The 20,319-nt window shown below is 53.1% G+C and overlaps 1 protein-coding gene across 2 annotated transcripts; it reads left to right on the forward strand.

Annotated features, from left to right (window-relative positions):
* The first annotated feature begins 242 nt into the window (after window positions 1-242).
* On the forward strand, window positions 243-18,861 carry POGZ (pogo transposable element derived with ZNF domain). 2 transcript variants are annotated; one of them, XM_087705030.1, is made up of 19 exons: window positions 244-487; window positions 5,533-5,656; window positions 6,587-6,742; window positions 7,737-7,912; window positions 8,899-9,007; window positions 9,246-9,428; window positions 9,576-9,770; window positions 9,988-10,097; window positions 10,443-10,777; window positions 11,552-11,706; window positions 11,992-12,092; window positions 12,579-12,725; window positions 12,839-12,973; window positions 13,621-13,793; window positions 13,959-14,099; window positions 14,628-14,687; window positions 14,932-15,044; window positions 15,581-15,605; window positions 15,694-18,861. In XM_087705030.1, exons 2-19 carry the CDS (start codon window positions 5,533-5,535, stop codon window positions 17,315-17,317), a joined length of 4,062 nt encoding a protein of 1,353 aa, XP_087561156.1. In that variant the 5' UTR covers window positions 244-487; the 3' UTR covers window positions 17,318-18,861. The 2 variants fall into 2 exon arrangements, with proteins under 2 accessions (XP_087561155.1, XP_087561156.1); XM_087705029.1 differs by having other exon boundaries at window positions 243-487; window positions 9,246-9,770.
* Window positions 18,862-20,319: the final 1,458 nt, after the last annotated feature.

The raw sequence follows: 20,319 nt of genomic DNA on the forward strand, positions 1-20,319 counted from the left end.
CATCGCTCAAGGGTCGCCTTTGCTCCCCCTCCCCAAAAAGAACCTCCTGGGAATTTCTCAGCTTCACACAAACTTCAGCCAGGACAGCCTCGCTCGGGGTTGAGCCCCCTCCGCCGGTGACGTCACGCGCGCCGACCAATCCGCGCCCCGCTCGGCGGAGCGAAGGAAATGACGAAGGCGCCGTATCCCTCCGCCGGGCCCAGGACCCCCTTTTTTTTTTTGTGTGTGTGTATATGTGTGTGTTGTTGCCGCTTCTGTGTAACCAACCCGCAACCCTTTAAAAAAAAAAAAAAAGAGGAGCCGTGTGGGAGGGGGCGGGGAGGCTCATGCGAGCCGCGCCGCCGCCACCGCCGCCGCCGTCGCCCTTCTCCCAGAAGCCGGCGGGGGGCGCGGGTCCCTTTAAGAGAGGGGACGAGCCCTGCCTCGGAGCCCAGCGAGGGAGGCGAGGCAGCCACCAACGGCGGCCGCCGCCGCCGTTCTGGGGAAGGTGAGTCGGCCGGGGGGCATCCCGTTATGTGTGGCGGCGACAACTGGCGGGGGGGAATGTGGGAGAGGAGGAGGAGGGAGGTGGTGGGAACAGCCAGCGCGCGGTCGGTCGGCAGGGGGTCAGCGCGCGTGCGCGGGAGTCCTTCAAAGGTGTGTGTGTGGGGGGGGGGAGAAAAAAAACCGTTGGAAACCGGTTCGAACCGCTCCCTCAGGGTGGGGGGTGGGGGGAGCGCGCGCTCCTCTTTTTTTCCCCCCTCCCTCCATGAGGGAGGGAACGGGCTGAGGGAACAGCGCGCGCGAGAGAGAGGGGAGCGCGCGCGCGCGGTAACACACAAAAGCGAGCGCGAGACGGGTTTCTTTTTTTTTTCTCCCCCGCCCCCCCTCACCCGGGGCGAGCGGGCGGGCGGGAGGGAGGGAAATCAAGCGGCTCAGGGAGGACGGCGATTGGCTGGCGGTTGGAGAAAAGAGGCGTGGCCTTCTCTCTCTCTCTGCCCACCCTCCCTCTTTCGTAGGTAGCCCTCCGCTAGGCGGCGGCCTCCTCTCCCCCCCCCGGCTTGGTTAGGAGGGCCTAGCGCGGAGCGATACTCTCTCTCTATACCGGGATTTTTTTCTTCTCTCTCTCTCGCCGTGAGAGGGGCGGGGCGAGCGGCGCGCGAGAGGTGGAGGGGGAAAAATAAAAGAGGGGAGCGAAGCGTCGGATCCCTCCGCCGGCCGCCTCATCCCCCCCTCCCCCTTTTTTTCTAGGCCCTTGTTGTTGGGGGGGGCGTTGAAAAAAAAAAGACGCGTGGCGACCCCCGCCCAAACGTGTGGAAATAATAATAATAATAATAATAAGGGGTGGGTGGGTGGCGTCTCTTACAACCGCCCCCCACCCCCAGTAACATTGTCCTCACTTCTGGGCAGGCGGCCATGTTGGCTGGGAGGGATTACTTTCTCTCCCCCTCCCCCTTTTGGGGGCTGGTTCAGGACCCTCGTGGTTTGGGGGGAGGCGCTGTTTTGGGGTGGGGGGCGTTTGTGGGGGGCAATGGGTTGCTGGCGTCCCATTTGGTAGGCAAGAACTAGGGTGGGGAGGGGTCCGCCTGGTGGGGCCCACATTGCCTCCGTCACAGGGCAGCCGCTTCCGCACATACCTTTTTTTGCAGTGGCCTTGTGGGCACCCCGGACTACAGTTCCCATCGTCCTGGCATGCTCCATCTGCAGGGCACAGCAGCACCACCGTTGCAGGGTGCTCCAGACACCTGTTGCACAGCAGCCTCACCTTCCTCCCTTATAGTTTGGCCCGGCATTGTCCTCCAGCCACCCCCCCCAAGGCAGAGAAGCGTCCTTGGGCATCAAAAGCCCCCTTGGCTGCTCTCATTTCGGCTTCTCCTCATCCTTCGTCCTCGTTCCTGAATAGAGGCGGCCATGCTTTGCCCAAGTCCCATCATCCCCATCCCACAACTGCCCTACGCACAAGGGACAGGTGGCACAGTGGGACTGCCATCTTTGTGGGCGTACCTGCGCTTTGGACATGGGAAGTGCCAGCGTTGGTCACTTGGCCTCTCTCCCCAGAACAAATCCGTGTTATAACCACCCCCCGTTGTCCTTTTTCCCAAGTCTAGGAAGTTCCATCCGGGGGAAAACTCCCACCTGTCGTTACGGTTGGCAACCAGGCTGCTGAGTTTTTACCTTATTCTGCGGCGCTCGAAGCTCTCGTTGAACAAGCCAAGTTTGCCCTGATGTGCAACAGTTGGTGTGACTGGCAAGGTGGTTTTTAAGCCGCCTCAGATGGGATACAAAAACCATATTGTGGGGATGGTGCAGGTCACCCTTAACAAATCCTTTTGCATTTATTCCTGGTTGCATAAAATGGGTGTGATTCTGGCCTGCTGTAAAGTGTGAAACGCACTTGTGCACAGAGGTTCTTTCTCCTCAGTGGATTAAAAACAATTAAGAAGCACAAGAGCTGCACATTTGTAGATCCTGTTCCTCCACTTTCTTCCCCTAATAGATACCTAAAATGTTTATCCTTCCTGTACGACTCTTATTCCTGCCTTTTCTGAGATACTGAACAATATTGTATCAGAATAACAGAATAGTTGTGTGGCTGCTTCGGTTTCTGAATCTGACCAACTGTCGAAACAGGACTGGATTATTATTATTTTTTTCCATCATATAACCTGTTGTGTTTCCTCTCTTTAGTTTATCCTGGATAATTCCTAAACTGCCTGTTGTGTTCACTGATAATTTCCTGTGTCGTGGTTCATGTGCTTGGTGCTTCTGACGCATGATGTTGTCTACCTGGGTCGCTTAATAGCACCTCCGACCCAGATCATTCGGAATTTGGAAGTACTGCTTCAGAAAACGGTTGTGTTTTCTCCTATACGCCTGCATTTTTGTTCTGTTGAGTATTTTTTTACAAAGTAGAATAGCTTTAGAATGGCAGCAGGCTCAGAACTCACCCAACCTATCCTCAACCCAGTGGGAATTTGCAGTAAATAACCATGCAAAACAATGTGATGCTATGTTATTTTGTTTACATTTTGTTTATCAATTTGTAGTTAGTGTTTTTAGGTGTGTGTGTGCTTCAAACTGTTTCTTGTGTGACAGTTTCTTCTTCACAAGGCTTCTGGCAGGTGTTATGAGACCTTACCTTCATAAAACACTTTATAGGCGTCCTTCTGTCACATAGGAGGCAGAGCGATCTCTAATTCAAAACATACTTAATGTTAACATTTAAGATGTCACAGCCTTTTTGTCTAGTTGTCGCAGTAAGGGTGCCTTCTGTAATTTACATTGTATCTGATGAGTAATCAGTTATACAGCTGGGTCACTACGTTGTAAGGCCTCCTATTTTCCTATTTTATCTTGTGCTTCTTATCTTACGAAAAGATGGTCTAATTTTAAGGGAGAAACAGAACATTGGACCAGCCGCATGTTGCAACTGAAGGTTTATAATGGATTCCTGGCCACTGTCAGTTGGCCTGCAAAAATCAAATATTGTTGTTTCCGAGTTGCTTTACAAACAAAATAATCAAAAGCAGTTGCTTCTCTGGCCAAGGTTGGGTTAAGTTCTTTGCATTTTTGATTTAGGGTTGAATACTTGGAACGGTTGGCTGTCTTTGGAAGGAAAATTGATGTCTTCTTCCTAGGCAGATTGACTGGCTCTAGCTCTGAGCTTCATTTTGTTTTTGCCTAAATATCTGTGGTTAAGATGCGTATCTTTACCAACCCCATTTGACTGCTGAAGTCAAGTGGGTTTTTATTAAGTGCATTCTTTTCCAGAGCTGACATCACAGAAACGTCAATCCCCCCCATTTGTTTACAGTGCAATTATTACACAAAGTATGAAAAAAAAAACCAGGGTTGCTGTAATGGGCTTTAAAATTAAAGAAATAAAAGAAATAAAACAAAAATATGCGATGTGTTTCTGAACAAGAAGACAGACTTTTGCTCCTTGAGAATCCCAGAGGTACAATACAAAAGGAAATAATGTACGTTGATTTCAGTTAACAGTTTTGATCCCATAATATCAGTTTTAAGCAGACAAACATTTGAACGTGGATGGAGGAAGAAAACCATTTTCCAGACAAACTTTATTCTAGCACCACCGTCTTGGCAGATATTATGCAGGCATCGCCTCTCCTATTTTGCCGATGGATTTGAAGAAATCCTGAGCGATTCTTCTCATCTGTTCGTCTTTTGGGTGTATTTTTTAAACCCTGAGTGATTCTTTTCTGCCTGATGGTTTGCAGAAGGGAGACATGGAGGGATAGGAGTCTTTTTTCTGTGGAAGTGCATAATATTCCAAGGTTCCTTTCTGAGCATTTTAAGAGAGAAAAAGTAAGGCACACAGCAATATTCTCGGGGCTCCACTTGTTGCCTGCATCTGTTGAGCTAGGACTTCTGTACGCAGCTGTTGCTTCCAAACAGATGAAAATGTATATTACTGGATTCAACCCTGTGCGGAGTGAACTTTGGAAAAGCACCTTGTATTCCAAAGGTCCTTTTTTTTTTTTTGGCTAACCATTTCTTAAAACCTCCCCTCCCTCCTACCGAGGCTGGTCTCTTTTCTTTAGGGTGAAGTAGCATTTTGCTGGCTTTTCATGACAACAAACCCTTCTTCCCTGAGCAAGAAGGAAACAATGCTGGTTTTGCTGTATAAAGCCAAGGGGCATTTGTAAGATGGTGTATTAATTCAAGGGAAGTCGGTGTTAATAGGAGGACTCCCCTCCAGCATGCCCCGTTTTAAATAAACGGCGCCGTATATTTAGTGCGTTCTCTCGGCCTGCTTTTGTGAGTGAGAGAGAAAGAGAGCATCTGTCATCAGTGTAGCCGAAAAGTAAATGTTAGCTTATTTATCGCAAGGATTAAAAATCATCTTATTGAGCAGAATAATTTTGATGTCCTCCTAAAAATCCACAAGGGGAGTTTTGGAAGGAAGAACGGGATGGGATTGTAGAAAGATGAATGAACCGGTTACAAGTTTTGTCTTTCTGTATTGCGGATAGTTTACAATCTATTCGTACGTATTTTAAAAATTTGCAAGGTGCCTGCTGCCTTACTAAAATGGCAAAAAAGTTCATTAAAAAAAAGAAACTGGTTCCTTCTAACAGCTCTTTCACCAAGGTGCAATTTATTTGTCATGATGGAGAAAGGGATGACGGCGTATCAGGCAGTAAAGCTTTTTAGTGTTGTTCCTAAAGGTTTTTTTATTAAGATGAAGGCAACGTGGAAAATTTTTGCAACATTTCCTTTTTTTAATTCTGTTTTAAGATGAGCAGGAAAGATACAGGGATTTTTTCAACCTTGGGTCCCCAAATGAAGGCCCTTTTTACTTTTTCAAACAAGCTGGAACCAAAACTAAAATCCAAAGCGTAACTTAACAGTAGATGCAACCTGGTTGGTTTAGCAGCTTTTTTGGAGCGAGAGAGTATAGATCAGAACTTCAGTCCAAGTTGTGCTGCTCACCCCCCCCCAAATCAGATGGACACCCCCCCTCTTTGCTGAATTGCTCCCTTGTCCCGAAGATGACCTCCTCTTTCTTCTCCCCCCCCCTCCCCAAAGATGGCTGACACGGACCTGTTTATGGAATGCGAAGAGGAGGAACTTGAACCCTGGCAGAAGATCAGTGACGTGATCGAGGACTCTGTGGTGGAAGATTACAACTCGGTGGACAAAACAGCTACAGGTGATGCACCTCTTCCGAAGCCCCATCCCTCAGCTACGTGACTGAACTCACATTTCGGCAGACGGTCGTAATAGCCGGTTCTAGTCCCTGTCGTGCAAGAGATTGAATTGCTATGTGGCTTTTTAATTTATTTTTTATTTTTTGGCTGCACCTTGGCATTTTCAGAGGGCACAGACAGAGCCCCCAAAGAGATAGGAAGCAGGCCTGGTTAAGCCATCCGGGTCTGTTCCTAGTGAGAGCTGCTCACGTTTGACGGGGGGGGGGGGGGGCCACAGGCTCCGCTTCCTTCCTCGGTCTTCCTTTCCTGGTGGGTCGCGCCAGCCTCTGCCTGGGGTCCCAAGCAACACCCCCATTAGGAGGGATGGTCTTCTCCACTTTAAATCGTCTCCTAGTCTTTGGTCACCTGCAAAGGGTGGTGGTGGGGGGGATTAAAACAGTCTCTACGTAATTCCTTCCCCCAGCTATTAATATCCTCGTGGGTGTAACAGATTGACATATTTAATAATTCGCCTTCCTCTTCTTGGCGGGCTGTTTGCATTTGCTCCTTCCCTGCCTTCTGGCAGATACCAGGAACAGCCTCGGCTCCCGTTTAACGCAGAAAAGTCCTTTCTAGAACAGGATTACCAAAATCTGGGTAACCAGCAGAGAGCCAGCTTGCCCTCTGATCCGCTGGCTGTGTTCAAGTCAGTTGCCATCCCAGGTTTGAGATCTCCCAGGGGCTTTAGGCCCCTGGCAGAATAAAAGAAACCTTGCAGAATAAGTCAACGAAAGTTGCTAGTCTGTAATGCCCATCACTGGGGAGCTCCAAAAGACGTCCTGTCCCCCCCCCACACCTGTTTTAAACCTGGCAGTTTTCCAGGGGGGGGACGGCGAAAACCTGGTGGTGCTTGCAGGTGACCCGATAACCATTCTGAGTTTCCTCCTCGACAGTTTCAGTCAGCGTGCAGCCGGTGGCCGCCCCGGTGCCAACCGTTGCCCACGCGTCCATCGGCAGCGGCCTCCCCACCACGCCCGTTAGCAGCAGCGGCACCTCCAACAGTGACAGCACGAAGAAGACGTTGGTGACTCTCTTTGCAAACAATAGCAGTAAGGATCATCCCGAAGGGTCTCGGGGGCATCCAGGGGAGCTGAGAGAGGAGAGGTTCCCCCCCTCTCTACCTCACTGTCAGGTCTCTGGCGTCCCCGTTGCCGGGATGAAACCAGGGTCCCCCTCCTTAGAAGCTCCCCAACAATTTAAGTGGGGGGGGGAATTGAAAAAAATGCACATACTTTCCCCTCTTGTTCCTGCTCTGTCTGTGCCCTGTCACTAACCTGGGACGGGCACCAGCCCAGAGGATTGCGGTGCAGTTCCTTAGAGAGAGGAGGAAGCTGGGCTTTTCTGCGCTTTGCTCTCGTAGCATGTTTGAATCCTTCGCCCGTCTGAACGCCAGGGGTTTCAAACACAGGCGGTCCTCGGCTTACGGCCACAGCGGAGCCCAACATGTCCGTTGTTAAGCGAGACATTGGTTCAGTGAGTCCTGCCCCATTTCACGAGCTTGCTTGCCTCCGTTGCTAAGCGAATCTCTGCAGTTGATAAGTGAGTCACCCGGTTGTTAAGTGAATCCAGCTTCCCCCTCTGGCTTTGCTCGTCAGAAGGTCGCAAAAAAAGGGGGGTGTCACGTGACCCTGGGACTCTGTAGCAGTCGTAAAACGAGCATCTGAATTTCGACCTCACGACCAAGTGTGAAAAAATGGTCCCAGGTCCCTTTTTGTCAGTGCTGCTATAACTCTGAACGGCCGCTAAATGAACCGTGTTGTAAGTCGAGGACTACCGGTATTTAAATCCACTCCACAGCATGCCCGCTCCTCTTATAAGCAAAGGAAGCAGACACACAGACACACACACACACAAAATGTCTCTTTCTCTGTGTGTGGGAAGAACAGGAATTCGTCCAGCTGGGCTCCCTTTCTAGAGGGGCCCGAACTCCTCAAAGCCCCCCACCAGCGTGGCAGAATTAGAAAGACCCCTTAGCCGTAGGAGGGCGGCCTTATTGTCACACCCCCCCCTGCAAGTAACGTCCCTCTCCTCTTTTCCCCCCAGCCGGCACGCCTCTGGTTCAGCAAGGGGGCCAGCCCCTGATCCTCGCTCAGAACCCCACCTCCGGCCTCAGCACGGTGGTGACCCAGCCTGTTCTCCGGCCTGTGCAGGTCATGCAGAATGCAAACCACGTGACTAATTCCCCAGTGACCAGCCAGCCCATCTTCATCACCACTCAGGTGAGGAGGAGGAGGCAACGGTTCCTTCTCTAGTCCACTGTTTCTCAACTGGGTGGACTCCAACTCCCAGAATTCCCCAGCCGGCATGTCCTTTGTGTAAAAGGCTCAGAGAACAGGCCGAGCGTGACTTATTGCCCTAGCCGTCGATTGGGGGAAGGAGGGGTGGGGGGACGTGGTTTCCCAGCAGTCGCCCACCCGCCTGAATGCCCCTCGAGACCCAGAGGTGCTGGGAATAAACCGATCCTACCTGTGGGGCAGCTTTCTACAGGTAACCCCGCTGGGTGCCTGTTGCAGTTTGTAGCGATTCCCCATTCAACGTAGTCCTGCTTCCTGCATCAGAAGCTTCGGTCATGGGTTAAATTTTGACTGGTAGAAAGCTATGAATGTATACTGAAAACCCAGCCTGATACTTTTTATTTGAGATTTAACTTTAAAATAGCAATATAGCAATAGCAGTTAGACTTATATACCGCTTCATAGGCCTTTCAGCCCTCTCTAAGTGGTTTATAGAGTCAGCATATCGCCCCCCACAGTCTGGGTCCTCATTTCACCCACCTCGGAAGGATGGAAGGCTGAGTCAACCCTGAGCCGGTGGGATTTGAACCGCTGAACTGCTGATCTAGCAGTAGCCTGCAGTGCTGCATTTAACCACTGCACCACCTTGGCTTAAAAGGGTACAAGGTGGCCGTTTCAGTCCTGCTATGACCCGGAGACAGTGCACAATTAGTAGGATGTTTTTTTTCATCTGGAGTTTTAACGAGGCAGAGCCTGGGCAGTTTCCACCTTCCGTCCGTATCCTTCAGGCGCGTCTTTACGGCCAGAAGACGGGCGGCGGTTGAATGATGCAACGAGCCTTGGAAACCCGATCCCCTTTTAGAAACGGGTGTCCTCTGGCGAGATCAGAAGGTGGCAGGCAGGCCGGCCGGCCTTGTTCTCGCCTGGGCTCCAGCTCCTAAATCCGCTTTTTCCCCCCTTGTCCGAGAAAGGGTTTCCCCGTGCGGAACGTCCGGCCTGTGCAAAACACCATGAACCAGGTCGGCATCGTCCTGAATGTGCAGCAGGGCCAGACCGTACGGCCGATTACGCTCGTCCCAGGTAAGGCGGGGTGGGGGAGGAAAGGCAGCCAGAACTGTTGGGGAGGGGAGCCAGGATGGCAGGACGATGAGCAGAACGATCCCCTTGTGGGCAGAAAGGCTGGGGGGGGGGGAGTGGCCGTGCAAATGACCCACCCACTTTGGGTAGCCAGACAGGCGGCCTATCAGTTTTTTTTTAAAAAAAAATAACAGTAGCAATTCCCGGCAACCGCCCGGGTCCTTTTCTTCCCTCCCTTCAGCCCCAGGCACACAGTTTGTGAAGCCGACCGTCGGCGTCCCTCAGGTTTTCTCCCAAATGGCCCAGATGAGGCCTGCTCCCGCCATGCCTGTCCGGCCGGCCTCCAACACGTTCACGACAGTCATTCCGGCCACCCTGACCATCCGGAACACGGTGCCACAGTCCCAAGCGCAGCAACCGCAAAGTAAGTCCTCCTTCGGCATCTCCTCCTCCTCTTCTTCCTCCACCACCCCATCGCTCGTCCTGGGACAGTTCCCCGTGCGGCTGTCCCCGGGCGTCCCTCCCTCTTCCGAACGGAAACGATCGGCTTCCCTCCTCCTTTTCCCGCCAGTGAGCATTGCGAGTTTTGTCGCAGTCAAGAAACCCGGCATGGCGGGCGACAACAGCAACGAGGTGGTCAAGTTGGTGAATACCCTGAACACCGTCCCTTCGCTTGCCCAGAGCTCGGGCCCCCTGGTGGTGCCCAACAACAGCCAGGCCCATGGTTCCCAGAGGACGGGCCTCTCGGAGTCCTCCTCGCAGAAAGGTGCGTCTCCTAACCTCCTGACCTAATTAAGGAATTGGGGCAGGGTCCCCCGGGATGCTGTCCGTTAGGAAAGGGGTGCCCACCCCTTCCTTCCTCCTCCCCAGGGGAAAGAAATCGCAGCAGAGAAGAAGAAATAGCCTTTTTTTTTGAGCTTCTGCCTTCCTGCTTTCCCTCTTTTCCCTCCCCTGATTCTCTCTCCTTCTCGTGCCGCCAACAGTCAGCTCCTCGCCGATCCCCGCCTTCGACCTGCAAGACAGCGGGCGGAAATCCTGTCCTCGCTGCAACGCCCAGTTCAGGATCACGGAAGCTTTAAGAGGCCACATGTGTGTAAGTAACCACTCCCTGGCCCGGGAAGGTCAAGGCGGTAGCCGAGGGGAGAGCCACAGGTAGAGCTGCGTGCGCTCCAGGCTTACCGTTTCTGGACCGCAACCATCCAGAAAGACCCCCCAAAACTCAACTTTGGGGGAGCAGGCGGAGAGAAAGCTCTCTAGAGCACAGCGGATTGATGGGTTCTGCTTGCCCCAGTGCTGGAAAAGAGATTCCCTTCCCAGAGGGACTAGCCCGGGGGGTCTCCAGCCTTGGCGACTTTTAAGACTTGTGGACTTCAACTCCCAGAGTTCCTCAGCCAGCAAAGAATCCTTAACTCTCTCCCCCTTTTTTTCCTTCCCGCAGTACTGCTGCCCCGAAATGGTGGAGTTCCTGAAGAAAGGGAAACCCCTGGAGTCCGAGCCAAATATCCACGCCCCCAAGCCCCCGTCCCCGGATAAAACCGCCGCCGTGGCTTCGCCCCCCTCCTCCACCCCCATCCCCGCCCTGTCGCCGCCCTCCAAGCTCTCCGAGCCGGGCGACGGCGCCAGCGAGGGGGTGCAGAGCAAGCTGATCATGTTGGTCGACGACTTCTACTACGGCAGGGACGGGGGCAAAGTCAGCCAGCTGCTCAACTTCCCCAAGGTGCCAACCTCCTTCCGATGCCCGCACTGTACGAAGAGGCTCAAGAATAACATACGGTAAGAATAAGGGTGTGTGTGTGTGTGTGTGTTGACCTTTTGAGAAGCACCCCTAGAATTGAGACTCTTTATTTTTAAAAGCTGCTTCAGATCAGGGCCGTTGGTGAAAAGAAACAGCTCCAGTTCCCTGCTTTTAAGATATTTTAAAATGTTGAACGTTTTTCAATGTTTCGATTCTTTTTGTCCTTTTGCTTTGGTGGCCGAAGCTGCCCAGCGGGAGGGGCAGAGTCTGAATTCAATGAAATAAATGAAAAACAAAGGAGCCACCTCTGCATACACGCCCGGATGATCATTCACAGGGTTTGAACCCTTAACAGAGGGGAGGATCTTATTTTATCTCTATAAAAACATCCAAATCCAATATTGCTTAAGAGCCGAGGTGGCGCAGTGGTTAGGGTGCAGTACTGCAGGCCACTTCAGCTGACTGCTAGTTCGGCAATTCAAATCCCACCAGGCTCAGGGTTGACTCAGCCTTCCATCCTTCCGAGGTGGGTGAAATGAGGACCCAGACTGTGGGGGCCAATATGCTGACTCTGTAAACCGCTTAGAGAGGGATGAAATCCCTATGAAGCGGTATATAAGTCTAACTGCTATTGCTATTTCCTTTGGGGGGGGCGTGTTGGTGTGCTTCCATTGGCCAAACAAAGACTTAGAACGGGTCCCTGTGTTTTAGGGGGAGCCCTTGCAACCCCACCTTGCTGTGGTATCCAGGGGCTGCCGCCTCTCTCCCGTGGCCTGCCAGACACACCCAACCGTCTCCCTCCCTGCCTGCAGGTTCATGAACCACATGAAGCACCACGTCGAACTGGACCAGCAGAACGGAGAGGTGGACGTCCACACCATCTGCCAGCACTGCTACCGGCAGTTCACCACGCCGTTCCAGCTCCAGTGCCACTTGGAGAACGTCCACAGTCCGTACGAATCCACCAGTAAGTCGGCACCACACCCCTCTGCCCAAAAAAAGGGGCCTTCGCAGATGGAAAGAGGGACGCCGAGGATCCCCTTTAAAAAAAAGAGAGAGATTTCACCCCTTCCGGCTTTTCCCTATATGACCCCCACAGGGGGCTGCCTTTCACTTGGCATGGTTTAGAGAGGGAAACTGAAGCGGGAGAGATTAAAATGCCAGGCTTCACACACCGACGGAGGGCCTCGCTAGCCTCAATTTGCGCATCTCTGAAACGGAGACCCTTCTGACCTGCTCCCTCTTGTTACAGCCAAGTGCAAGATCTGCGAATGGGCTTTTGAGAGCGAGCCCATGTTCCTGCAGCACATGAAGGACACCCACAAGCCCGGGGAGATGCCCTATGTCTGCCAGGTACTGCCAACGCTTTCGTGTCAGCGTTCCCCAAAATTAAACCAGAGTCCGAGGCAAAGGATTGCCCTAAGTTCCAATTTATCGAGAGAGCCACGTTGGCACATCTGGGGAAACCCGAAATCTGAAAGCTTCCCGGTTTTCCCCACCCAGTTGGAAGTTCCAAGATCTTGCCCCCACACCCACAAGTCCATCCCATGGTCCAATCTTCCACTGCCATGCTAGCAGCTTCCACCCATCCAGTTCCGATCAGGTGCAGAGACAAAGGATGACCTTGGATTTCTAGAAAGGAATGTTGTTATGGCTGCATGTCATCTAACTCCGTACAATCCCATTTCCCCACCATAGAAAAGGCCTAGTGGAATAATAGAAAGTGAGGCCTGAGACCTTCCCTGACCAGCCCTGGAAAGAAAGCTGGCTCCCCTCTGGGAAAAAGCACCTTCTGGCCCCTTTTAACAAGAATGGTTCCCCCCCCCCCCCCCCGTCCAGGTTTGCCAGTACCGTTCGTCGCTCTACTCCGAAGTGGACACCCACTTCCGGATGGTACATGAGGATACCCGTCACCTCCTCTGTCCGTATTGCCTCAAGGTCTTCAAAAACGGCACGGCGTTCCAGCAACATTTCATGAGACACCAGGTGAGCCCCCCCCTCCTCCTCCTCTTCCCTGGGCGGGGGGGAGTAGGGGGAAGAGAAGGGCCCCTCCTCCTTCAGAAAAATCAGCGCTGGGTCTCCCCCTCCCCCCTTCGCAGAAAAAGAGCGTCTACCACTGCAACAAATGCCGCCTGCAGTTCCTCTTCGCCAAGGACAAGATCGAGCATAAGCTGCAGCACCATAAAACCTTCCGGAAGCCCAAGCAGCTGGAAGGGCTGAAGCCGGGCACCAAGGTTGGTGGAGACGTTCGCAGGGGTGGGGGGCAGGATGCTTTCCCCCCCCCCCCCTCCTAGGTCAGCAGTCTTGAGGAAGAAGGGAGTCGCCCTTGTCTGGGCTTCTGCGCTTCCGGATTGGGGCACAATGAGGGGGGGGGGAAAGATGGCATGCAGAAAACTAGCAAGGCGGAGCCAACACGAGGCAGCCCCCCCATTTCCACACCTGCTTTTCTTTCCTTCCTGGGGAGCAAGACCGGAGGGCTGATCTGGGGCACTTGGGGCAGGGGTGAAACCCAGCCGGTTTTGGAGAACGGTAGCGGAAATTTTGGGTAGTTTGGAGAATCGGAAAACGCCACACTTGGCTGGCCTCAGAAGTGGGGAGGGAAGGGGGATTTTGCAGTATCTTTCCCCTGCCGCCACGCCCACTGAACCGGTAGTTTAAAAAAAAAAATGAATTTCACCACTGATGTGTGGGGTTATTTTGACTTAGATATTCGTGTCCCAGGATAACGTTGCAGGATCCAATCTGGGCCGGTTACGGGGGTGAACCGGAGCCTTCCGATCTTTCGGACTCCCCCATCCTTGGGGTCTCTCTCTCTCTCTCTCTCTCTCTCTCTCTCTCTCCAACATGTGACTTATCCTTACTGTCTCCCTTTGGGCCGCAGGTGACCATCAGGGCCTCCCGAGGCCAGCCGCGGACGTTGCCCCTCTGCGCGAACGACATGCCCCCGGGCCTCCTGCAGGACACGGCCTTGCTCTCGGCGTCTCCGGATCCCCAGCCGAACTTCTCGTACCCGCCCTTCCAGAGGAGCATCCAGAAGAAGGCCGTCCGGAAAATGTCAGAGCTCCTTCTTCTTCCCAAGTTTCAAACTCACCTGAAGGGACTTTCCCCCTCTGTGTCGATATTTCATCCCCCACTGGGCTGTCGCTTTTTTTGGGGGGGGGTACACACACACAAACACACACACAGAGGCTCTAATTTAACCCTCCCTCCGTCTTGCAGGAGCGTCCTCGGCCGGCAGACCTGCCTAGAATGCAGCTTCGAAATCCCGGACTTCCCCAACCACTTCCCCACCTACGTCCACTGCTCGCTCTGCCGTTACAGCACCTGCTGCTCCCGCGCTTACGCCAACCACATGATCAAGTGAGTGCCCCCCCCCCCCCCCGGCGAGGCTGCCCCCACCCGTAGGGGCAGAGGGCCTCTGTCTGCCTGGGGCTGGAAGGCAGCAGGGAGCCGAAGGAACTTGGGCGGGAGGGTGGGGGAGATTTCTTCACACCTGGCCCTGGGGTCTCCAACCCCCAGGCCATGGCCCACTATCCGTTCCAAAACCAGGCTGTGGGAGAGATGTGTGTGTGTGTGAAGCTCCATTCACACGAGTGGAGGGCGCAAGACAGCGGTGTGCGCCTGCCACTCGCACACATCCCTGTGCCGGGCCGAGCTGCCAAGCTGGAGAGGTTGGGGGCCTCTCTCCTGGCCTATCAGATTCCGGTTTTTTTCCTGCCCCATGGAAAAAGGCTGCTTGCTCTTGGGAGCCCCACCGACGTGGCTCCTTCTCCCTTTGGGGCACAAAGCTTTTCTTGCCGCCGGGGGGGGAAACTGGGGGGCTCGATGTAACTGAGTGGTTGAAGCCTTGTGGTTGTGTAACGACTGCTGCCTTGCCTCTCTTTCCAGCAACCACGTTCCTCGCAAAAGCCCGAAGTACTTGGCCTTGTTCAAAAACTACACTGCTTGGTAAGGGCCGCATCCCTCCGACCATGGGGTTCCCCCCCCCTCCTTTTGCTGCCCAGGTCTTCTCCACTGGATCCCAAAGGCCTGGGGCGGGGTGTGTGTGTGTGCAGCCACAGGGGGTCCCAACTGCCTTTCCCAGGGTGGCAACCCCCTCCCAGTGGTTTTTTTTTGGGGGGGGGGAAGAGAGGAATTCTAGGCCGCGAATCTGACTCCGCCCCCCCTGCGCCTCTTGGGTTCTGTTTGCCAGTGGGGTCCGGTTGGCCTGTTCCGCTTGTCTCTTTGCCACGTCGGAGGGCGACGCCATGGCCAAGCACCTGGTCTTCAACCCGTCGCACGAATTCAGCAACGTCATTCTGCGAGGTAAGAAAGGGCCCGATCCTCTTTCTCCTACTCCGGGCGGGGGGCGGGGGGGGGCTTTCCTTGCTTCAGCCAGTAGAAAGTGGGGAGGGGGGAAGAGGGAGCCCGATGAGATCAGGCAGTCCTTAACTTACGACCGTTCAAAGTTGCAACGGGGCTGGAAAAACAACAGGCAGCAGAATCAACTGGAAAACCAAATCCGCTTCGTTGGCCGTGTGATTCGCTTAAGAACCGAGGCCAAAAAAAGGTGGTAAAATTGGGCACAACTCACTTAACGATTGTATCAATTAGCACAAATGTTCGGACGTAAGTTGAGGAGTACCTATAATGAGGCTCAGCGTCCCGTCCCCCCCATTTGACACCCTGTTGTCCAGCTTCTCCAACCGAAGAGAGGGCAGTTGGGGTGGAGCAAAGAACTTTGGCTCAGCCCTAAAGATTGTTTTTTGGGGGGGGACGGACTTTTGCTGCCTCCCGCCTCCCGCTTGTTTATGAGGGCGATTCTTGCCGTAAAATGAACCCCTCCTTTTTGCTTCCCACAGGTCCGGCTTGGGGCTCCCATATAAGGTAAACCATCATGCCTTTCCTGTTGGGGTAGATTTTGTCCTCTCCTCCCCCTGGGCGAGGCCTCACCTTCTCCCTCTCTCCCCTCCAGGCCTGCCCAGCCGTTTGAAGGAGGCACGAAACCCTCCGTCTCCACCGCCTCGCCCAGCAAAGCCGCCACTGTGAACACGCCGCCTCCTCCTCTTCTGCCCGAGGAGGAGGGAGAGGGGAGAGTCCCGGAAGCGCCGCCGGTGGTCCCCGAGCCGACGCCCGAGGCCAGCTGCTCTCCTGCCGCGGCCCAGGAGAACGAGGGTTCCACCGCCTCGAACGTCGACAGCCGCGAAGACGAACCTTCGCCCAAGGAGGCTCCTGAGCCCGTCAGCAGGAAGGAGCAGCTCTCCGTGAAGAAGCTCCGGGTCGTCCTCTTTGCCTTGTGCTGCAACACCGAGCAGGCGGCGGAACACTTTAAGAACCCGCCCCGGCGGATCCGTCGCTGGCTGAGGCGCTTCCAGGCCTTCCAGGAGGAGAACGTGGCTTCTCTGTCGGAGGCCAAGTACCTGAGCTTGGAAGCGGAGGAGAAGCTGGCCGAGTGGGTCCTCACGCAGCGCGAGCAGCAGCTGCCGGTCAACGAGGAGACCCTCTTCCAGAAGGCCACCAAGATTGGCCGGTCTCTGGAGGGGGGCTTCAAGATCTCCTACGAGTGGGCCGTCCGGTTCATGCTGCGGCATCACCTCAGCACGCATAGCCGCCGGGCGGTGTCTCACCCGCTCCCCAAGGACGTGGCGGAGAGCTCCAGTTGTTTTATTGAGTTCGTGCAGGGCCAGATCCACACCCAGGACCTGCCCCTCTCCATGATCGCGGCCATCGACGAGATCTCCCTCTTCCTGGACGCTGAGGTCCTCTGCAGCGACGACCGGAAGGAGAACGCCTTGCAGACGGTGGGCACCGGGGAGCCCTGGTGCGACGTGGTCCTGGCCATCTTGGCCGACGGGAGCGTCCTGCCCACCGTGGTCTTCTACCGAGGCCGCCTGGAGCAGCCCGCCAACGTGCCGGAGACGATCCTGCTGGAGGCGAAGGAGAACGGCCACAGCGACGACGAGATCATGGACGTCTGGTCGTCCAAAGTCTGGCAGAAACACATCGAGCACCAAAACGGCAAAAGCATGCTGGTCCTGGACTGCCATCGGACGCACCTTTCCGAAAAGGTCCTCTCCATGCTGAGCTCGTCCAGCACTTTGCCCGCGGTGGTGCCGTCCGGCTGCAGCTCCAAAATCCAACCTTTGGACGTTTGCATCAAAAGAACGGTGAAAAACTTTGTGCACAAAAAGTGGAAAGAGCAGGCCAAGGACATGGCGGACTCCCCCTGCGACTCGGACATCCTCCTGCAGCTCGTCCTGTGTTGGCTGGCCGAAGCCCTGGAGGTCATCAGCGACTGCCCTGAACTGGTGCAGCAGTCGTTCCTAGTGGCCAGCGTCCTGCCCGGCCCGGACGGCACGGCCAACACGCCCGGCCGCAACGCCGACATGCAGGAGGAGCTGATCGCTTCGCTGGAGGAGCAGCTGAAGCTCCACAACGAACTGCAGGACGAGGAGGGCGACCTGAACAACGACGAGGGGGGGAACCCCTCGGAGGAATCCGCTAACCCCGAGATCCTCCACCAGCTCTTCGAGGGGGAGAGCGAGACCGAATCCTTCTACGGCTTCGAGGACGCAGACCTGGAGCTGATGGAAGTGTGAACGCGGCCGAAGGAGAGGGGAATGAGATGAATTCCTTCTCTCCCCCCCCTTTTTTTTTCTTAAATAAACTGTTGGACGAGACAGTTTCTCCCCCCCTCCTCTTACTTCCCTGTGGATTTTGTGGCTGCGGGAGACGCGTAGGCGAAACACGACGCAAATTTAAGGATAGCCATGTCTGCTGTTGGATTCCTTCCAAAAGAAAACGGAAAACACGTGGGTTTTTTTGCCCCTCCTCCCCTCCCTTAAATCACTGTTGTGGCATTTCCTGAAGATATATATTGTGGGTGGATTTATTATTATTATTATTATTTGGTTTTGGTTTATTTTTGCATTTCCTTTACCTCACTGTATTATAGTTTCTGGGTTTTTATTTTGTTGAGGTCTTTTTATATATATATATATACTGTGCAAAACAATTATACCACATTATCAATGTGGCTTTTTTTCGGGGTGGGCAAGGAAAAGAGATACGGAGCTGATGGAAGATTTCTCAATCTCGTTCTTTCTGCAGATTATTTTTATTTTTCCCTACAACCCTTGGACCCGGAAACGTAGATTTCCGGGGTAATTTTATTTTATTTTTTTTAGCTACAAATGATTTTTTTTTTTAATTTTATTTTTTGGAACCTAGAGTTGCCCACAAGAATAATTGGGAGATCGTTTTATGGAAAGGAGACCAGAACGGCGATTCAATGCAGGCATTATTGTTCAGGAAGAGGCAAAAATCTCTTAGGTTTTTTGTACGAAACCTGGACGTCGACGTTAAAACGGAAACAAAAATCTACTTGTAGGGGGGGAAAAAACCAACAACACACCCAGATTTCATAGCAGTCGATGCAAAACCTTTTCAAAGTTCCCAGTGGGGGAAACGTTTTATCTGAGTTGCTACCGAGAGAGCGCAGGGGGGGGGGCAGTTCGTACCCCCCACCGCCGACCCCCCCTTTCTACAGCGGCCGATCGCCAAGGGATTCTCTGAACGGAAACCCCCCCCCCTCCCTCCCCCGACATCGCCTTTTAAAAACAAACTCTGCAAGCTACTGACGCCTTTCGCCGAGACACACTACGTTCCCTGACTTAAGTGCTGCAATCAACCCCAAACTCCGACGTGCACAAAAACGAGGGAAATTTGTTTTATTTTACACTGCCAGCATAAAAAGAAAAAAAATCCAGAGACATTTAAAGAAAGAAAGATGTTTTTTCTACTGGTTGCATGTTTGAGAGTTTTTTAAATTGTAACGTATTATGGTCTAAATGACAAAAAAACATTTTGACACATAGAAAAACAACAACCCACCCACCTGCCCGCTGTCTCACCCTGTACATCTTTTCTGTTTTTACCTTTTTGAGGTTGGGGTGGAGGGGAAAAATTTAAATCCTCCCTCATCTTTCCCCTTCTCTTCCCCGCCCCCCTCCTCCCAAGTCCCCCCCCCCCGAGGCCTAACTCAAGGGAAGCAGGAAATAGGGTGGTTTGACCTGTAAATGGTTCATCTTTAAAATGTACATATGTGGAACATTTAATAAAACCAGGGAAATGGATTTATAAACACGTGTTTTCATTCCCGAGAAAACCTTAAAAAAAGAGTTTTGGCAGCCAGTGAGGGAAAACTGGGTTGGAAATGGGGTCACAAATTGGACTTAGTCATCCTGGTTTCATTTATTGAGCCAAGGTTGGCTTCAAGCCCGTGTTCCCAGTCTGTGTGTGTGTGTGTCTCAAAAGACCCTCGTGTGCCCACCCCTCAAAAATACCGCAAGGTAATGCTAGTTTCTTGTTGCCCCCTTCCTGGTTGTTAGCCGAGTTTAGCTTCCCCCTGTGATTGTGAATTCGTCCATCTGCAGGTACATATTTCTTCAGAGCACCTGAAGCGGCAGAGAAACCAGGCGCTGCGGCTCCCCTCCGCCTCTGGAGCTGTGAAACCCAGGCAGATGGTGAGCAGGAAAGCCCCTCGCCCACCTGCTTGTTAAGTAGCCCCCTCCTCTTCATTCCCTCTTCAGGTGAAGAAGGGACTCCCATTCTGTTATTTGAAAATACTGCCCTCTAGTGGTTCGGCAAGGTCACCGGGCGTGCTCTTCCAAGCTGCTGGCCCCCTCTGGTGGCTTAGCATGGTCACTGTGGTTCCCATAGATGTCAGAGGGTTCCAAATAGCACCCAAAAGCAAATCACATTCGGAGGCAAAAGTATTGCTCAAGAGTTCCAATTTATTAAGACAGCCCTCTTGGTACATCTGGGGAAACCCCAATCTGAAAGCTTCCTGGTTTTCCCACCCAGTTGAAAGTTCAAGATCTTACACACACACACACACACCCCACAAATCCATCACATAGTCCCAATCTCCCACTGCCACGCTGGTAGTTCCACCCATTCAGTTCCGGCCAGGTTCAGAGACAAAGGATGACCTTGGCTTTCTAGAAAGGAATGTTGTTATGGCTACGTATCATCTAACGCCATACAATCCCTGCTCCCATTTCCCTAACCATAGAAAAGGCATAGTGGAATAATTGAAAGTGGGGCAGGCCAAGAGAAAAGAGGGCTGCAGGCTCGACAATAGATTTTGCACACAATTATTGCTAGTTTGGCAGAAGAAGAGGGCATGTCTGAATAGCCCCCCCTCCCCTCCCAGGCAGAAAACAGATCTCAAACTCTACTAGAACCCACAAAATTCCTGGTGTTCCTCGGTAGAAAATCTTTGAATAAGTAACACCTCCCAAAAATAGTGTTGTTTTTTTTAAAACGTTCTGATAGGAGCTACCAAAATTGTTTTTAACTCCTAGGCTGGTTTGGAGCTGGGGGATTATGGGAAGTTCAGCTGTTTTGGAAGGTTGAAGGATGATAAAAGATCATATGAGGACCCGGATTGTTGGGGGCCCAGATGCCGATTGTATAAACCGCTTAGAGAGGGCTGTGAAAGCATTGTAACAAAAGCCTATTGCTATGTTTACAAGGGACCCCTGTAAATCTGGGGGGGGGGGAAGAACCTTTTGAGACTGAAAAATTCTCACGCGGC

Source organism: Thamnophis sirtalis, unplaced genomic scaffold (assembly GCF_051295495.1).
Source record: "Thamnophis sirtalis isolate CommonGarterSnake01/CBP01778 unplaced genomic scaffold, rThaSir2_p1.2 scaffold_2, whole genome shotgun sequence".
NCBI lineage: Eukaryota > Metazoa > Chordata > Lepidosauria > Squamata > Natricidae > Thamnophis > Thamnophis sirtalis.

Bases quoted from the DNA above. Each gene is read 5' to 3' on its own strand.
- POGZ (XM_087705029.1), top strand. From the start codon at position 5,533: ATGGCTGACACGGACCTGTTTATGGAATGCGAAGAGGAGGAACTTGAA. The intron at 12,093-12,578 runs GTACTGCCAACG...CCCCCCGTCCAG, and splicing joins AGATGCCCTATGTCTGCCAG to GTTTGCCAGTACCGTTCGTC. The intron at 15,606-15,693 runs GTAAACCATCAT...TCTCCCCTCCAG, and splicing joins GCTTGGGGCTCCCATATAAG to GCCTGCCCAGCCGTTTGAAG.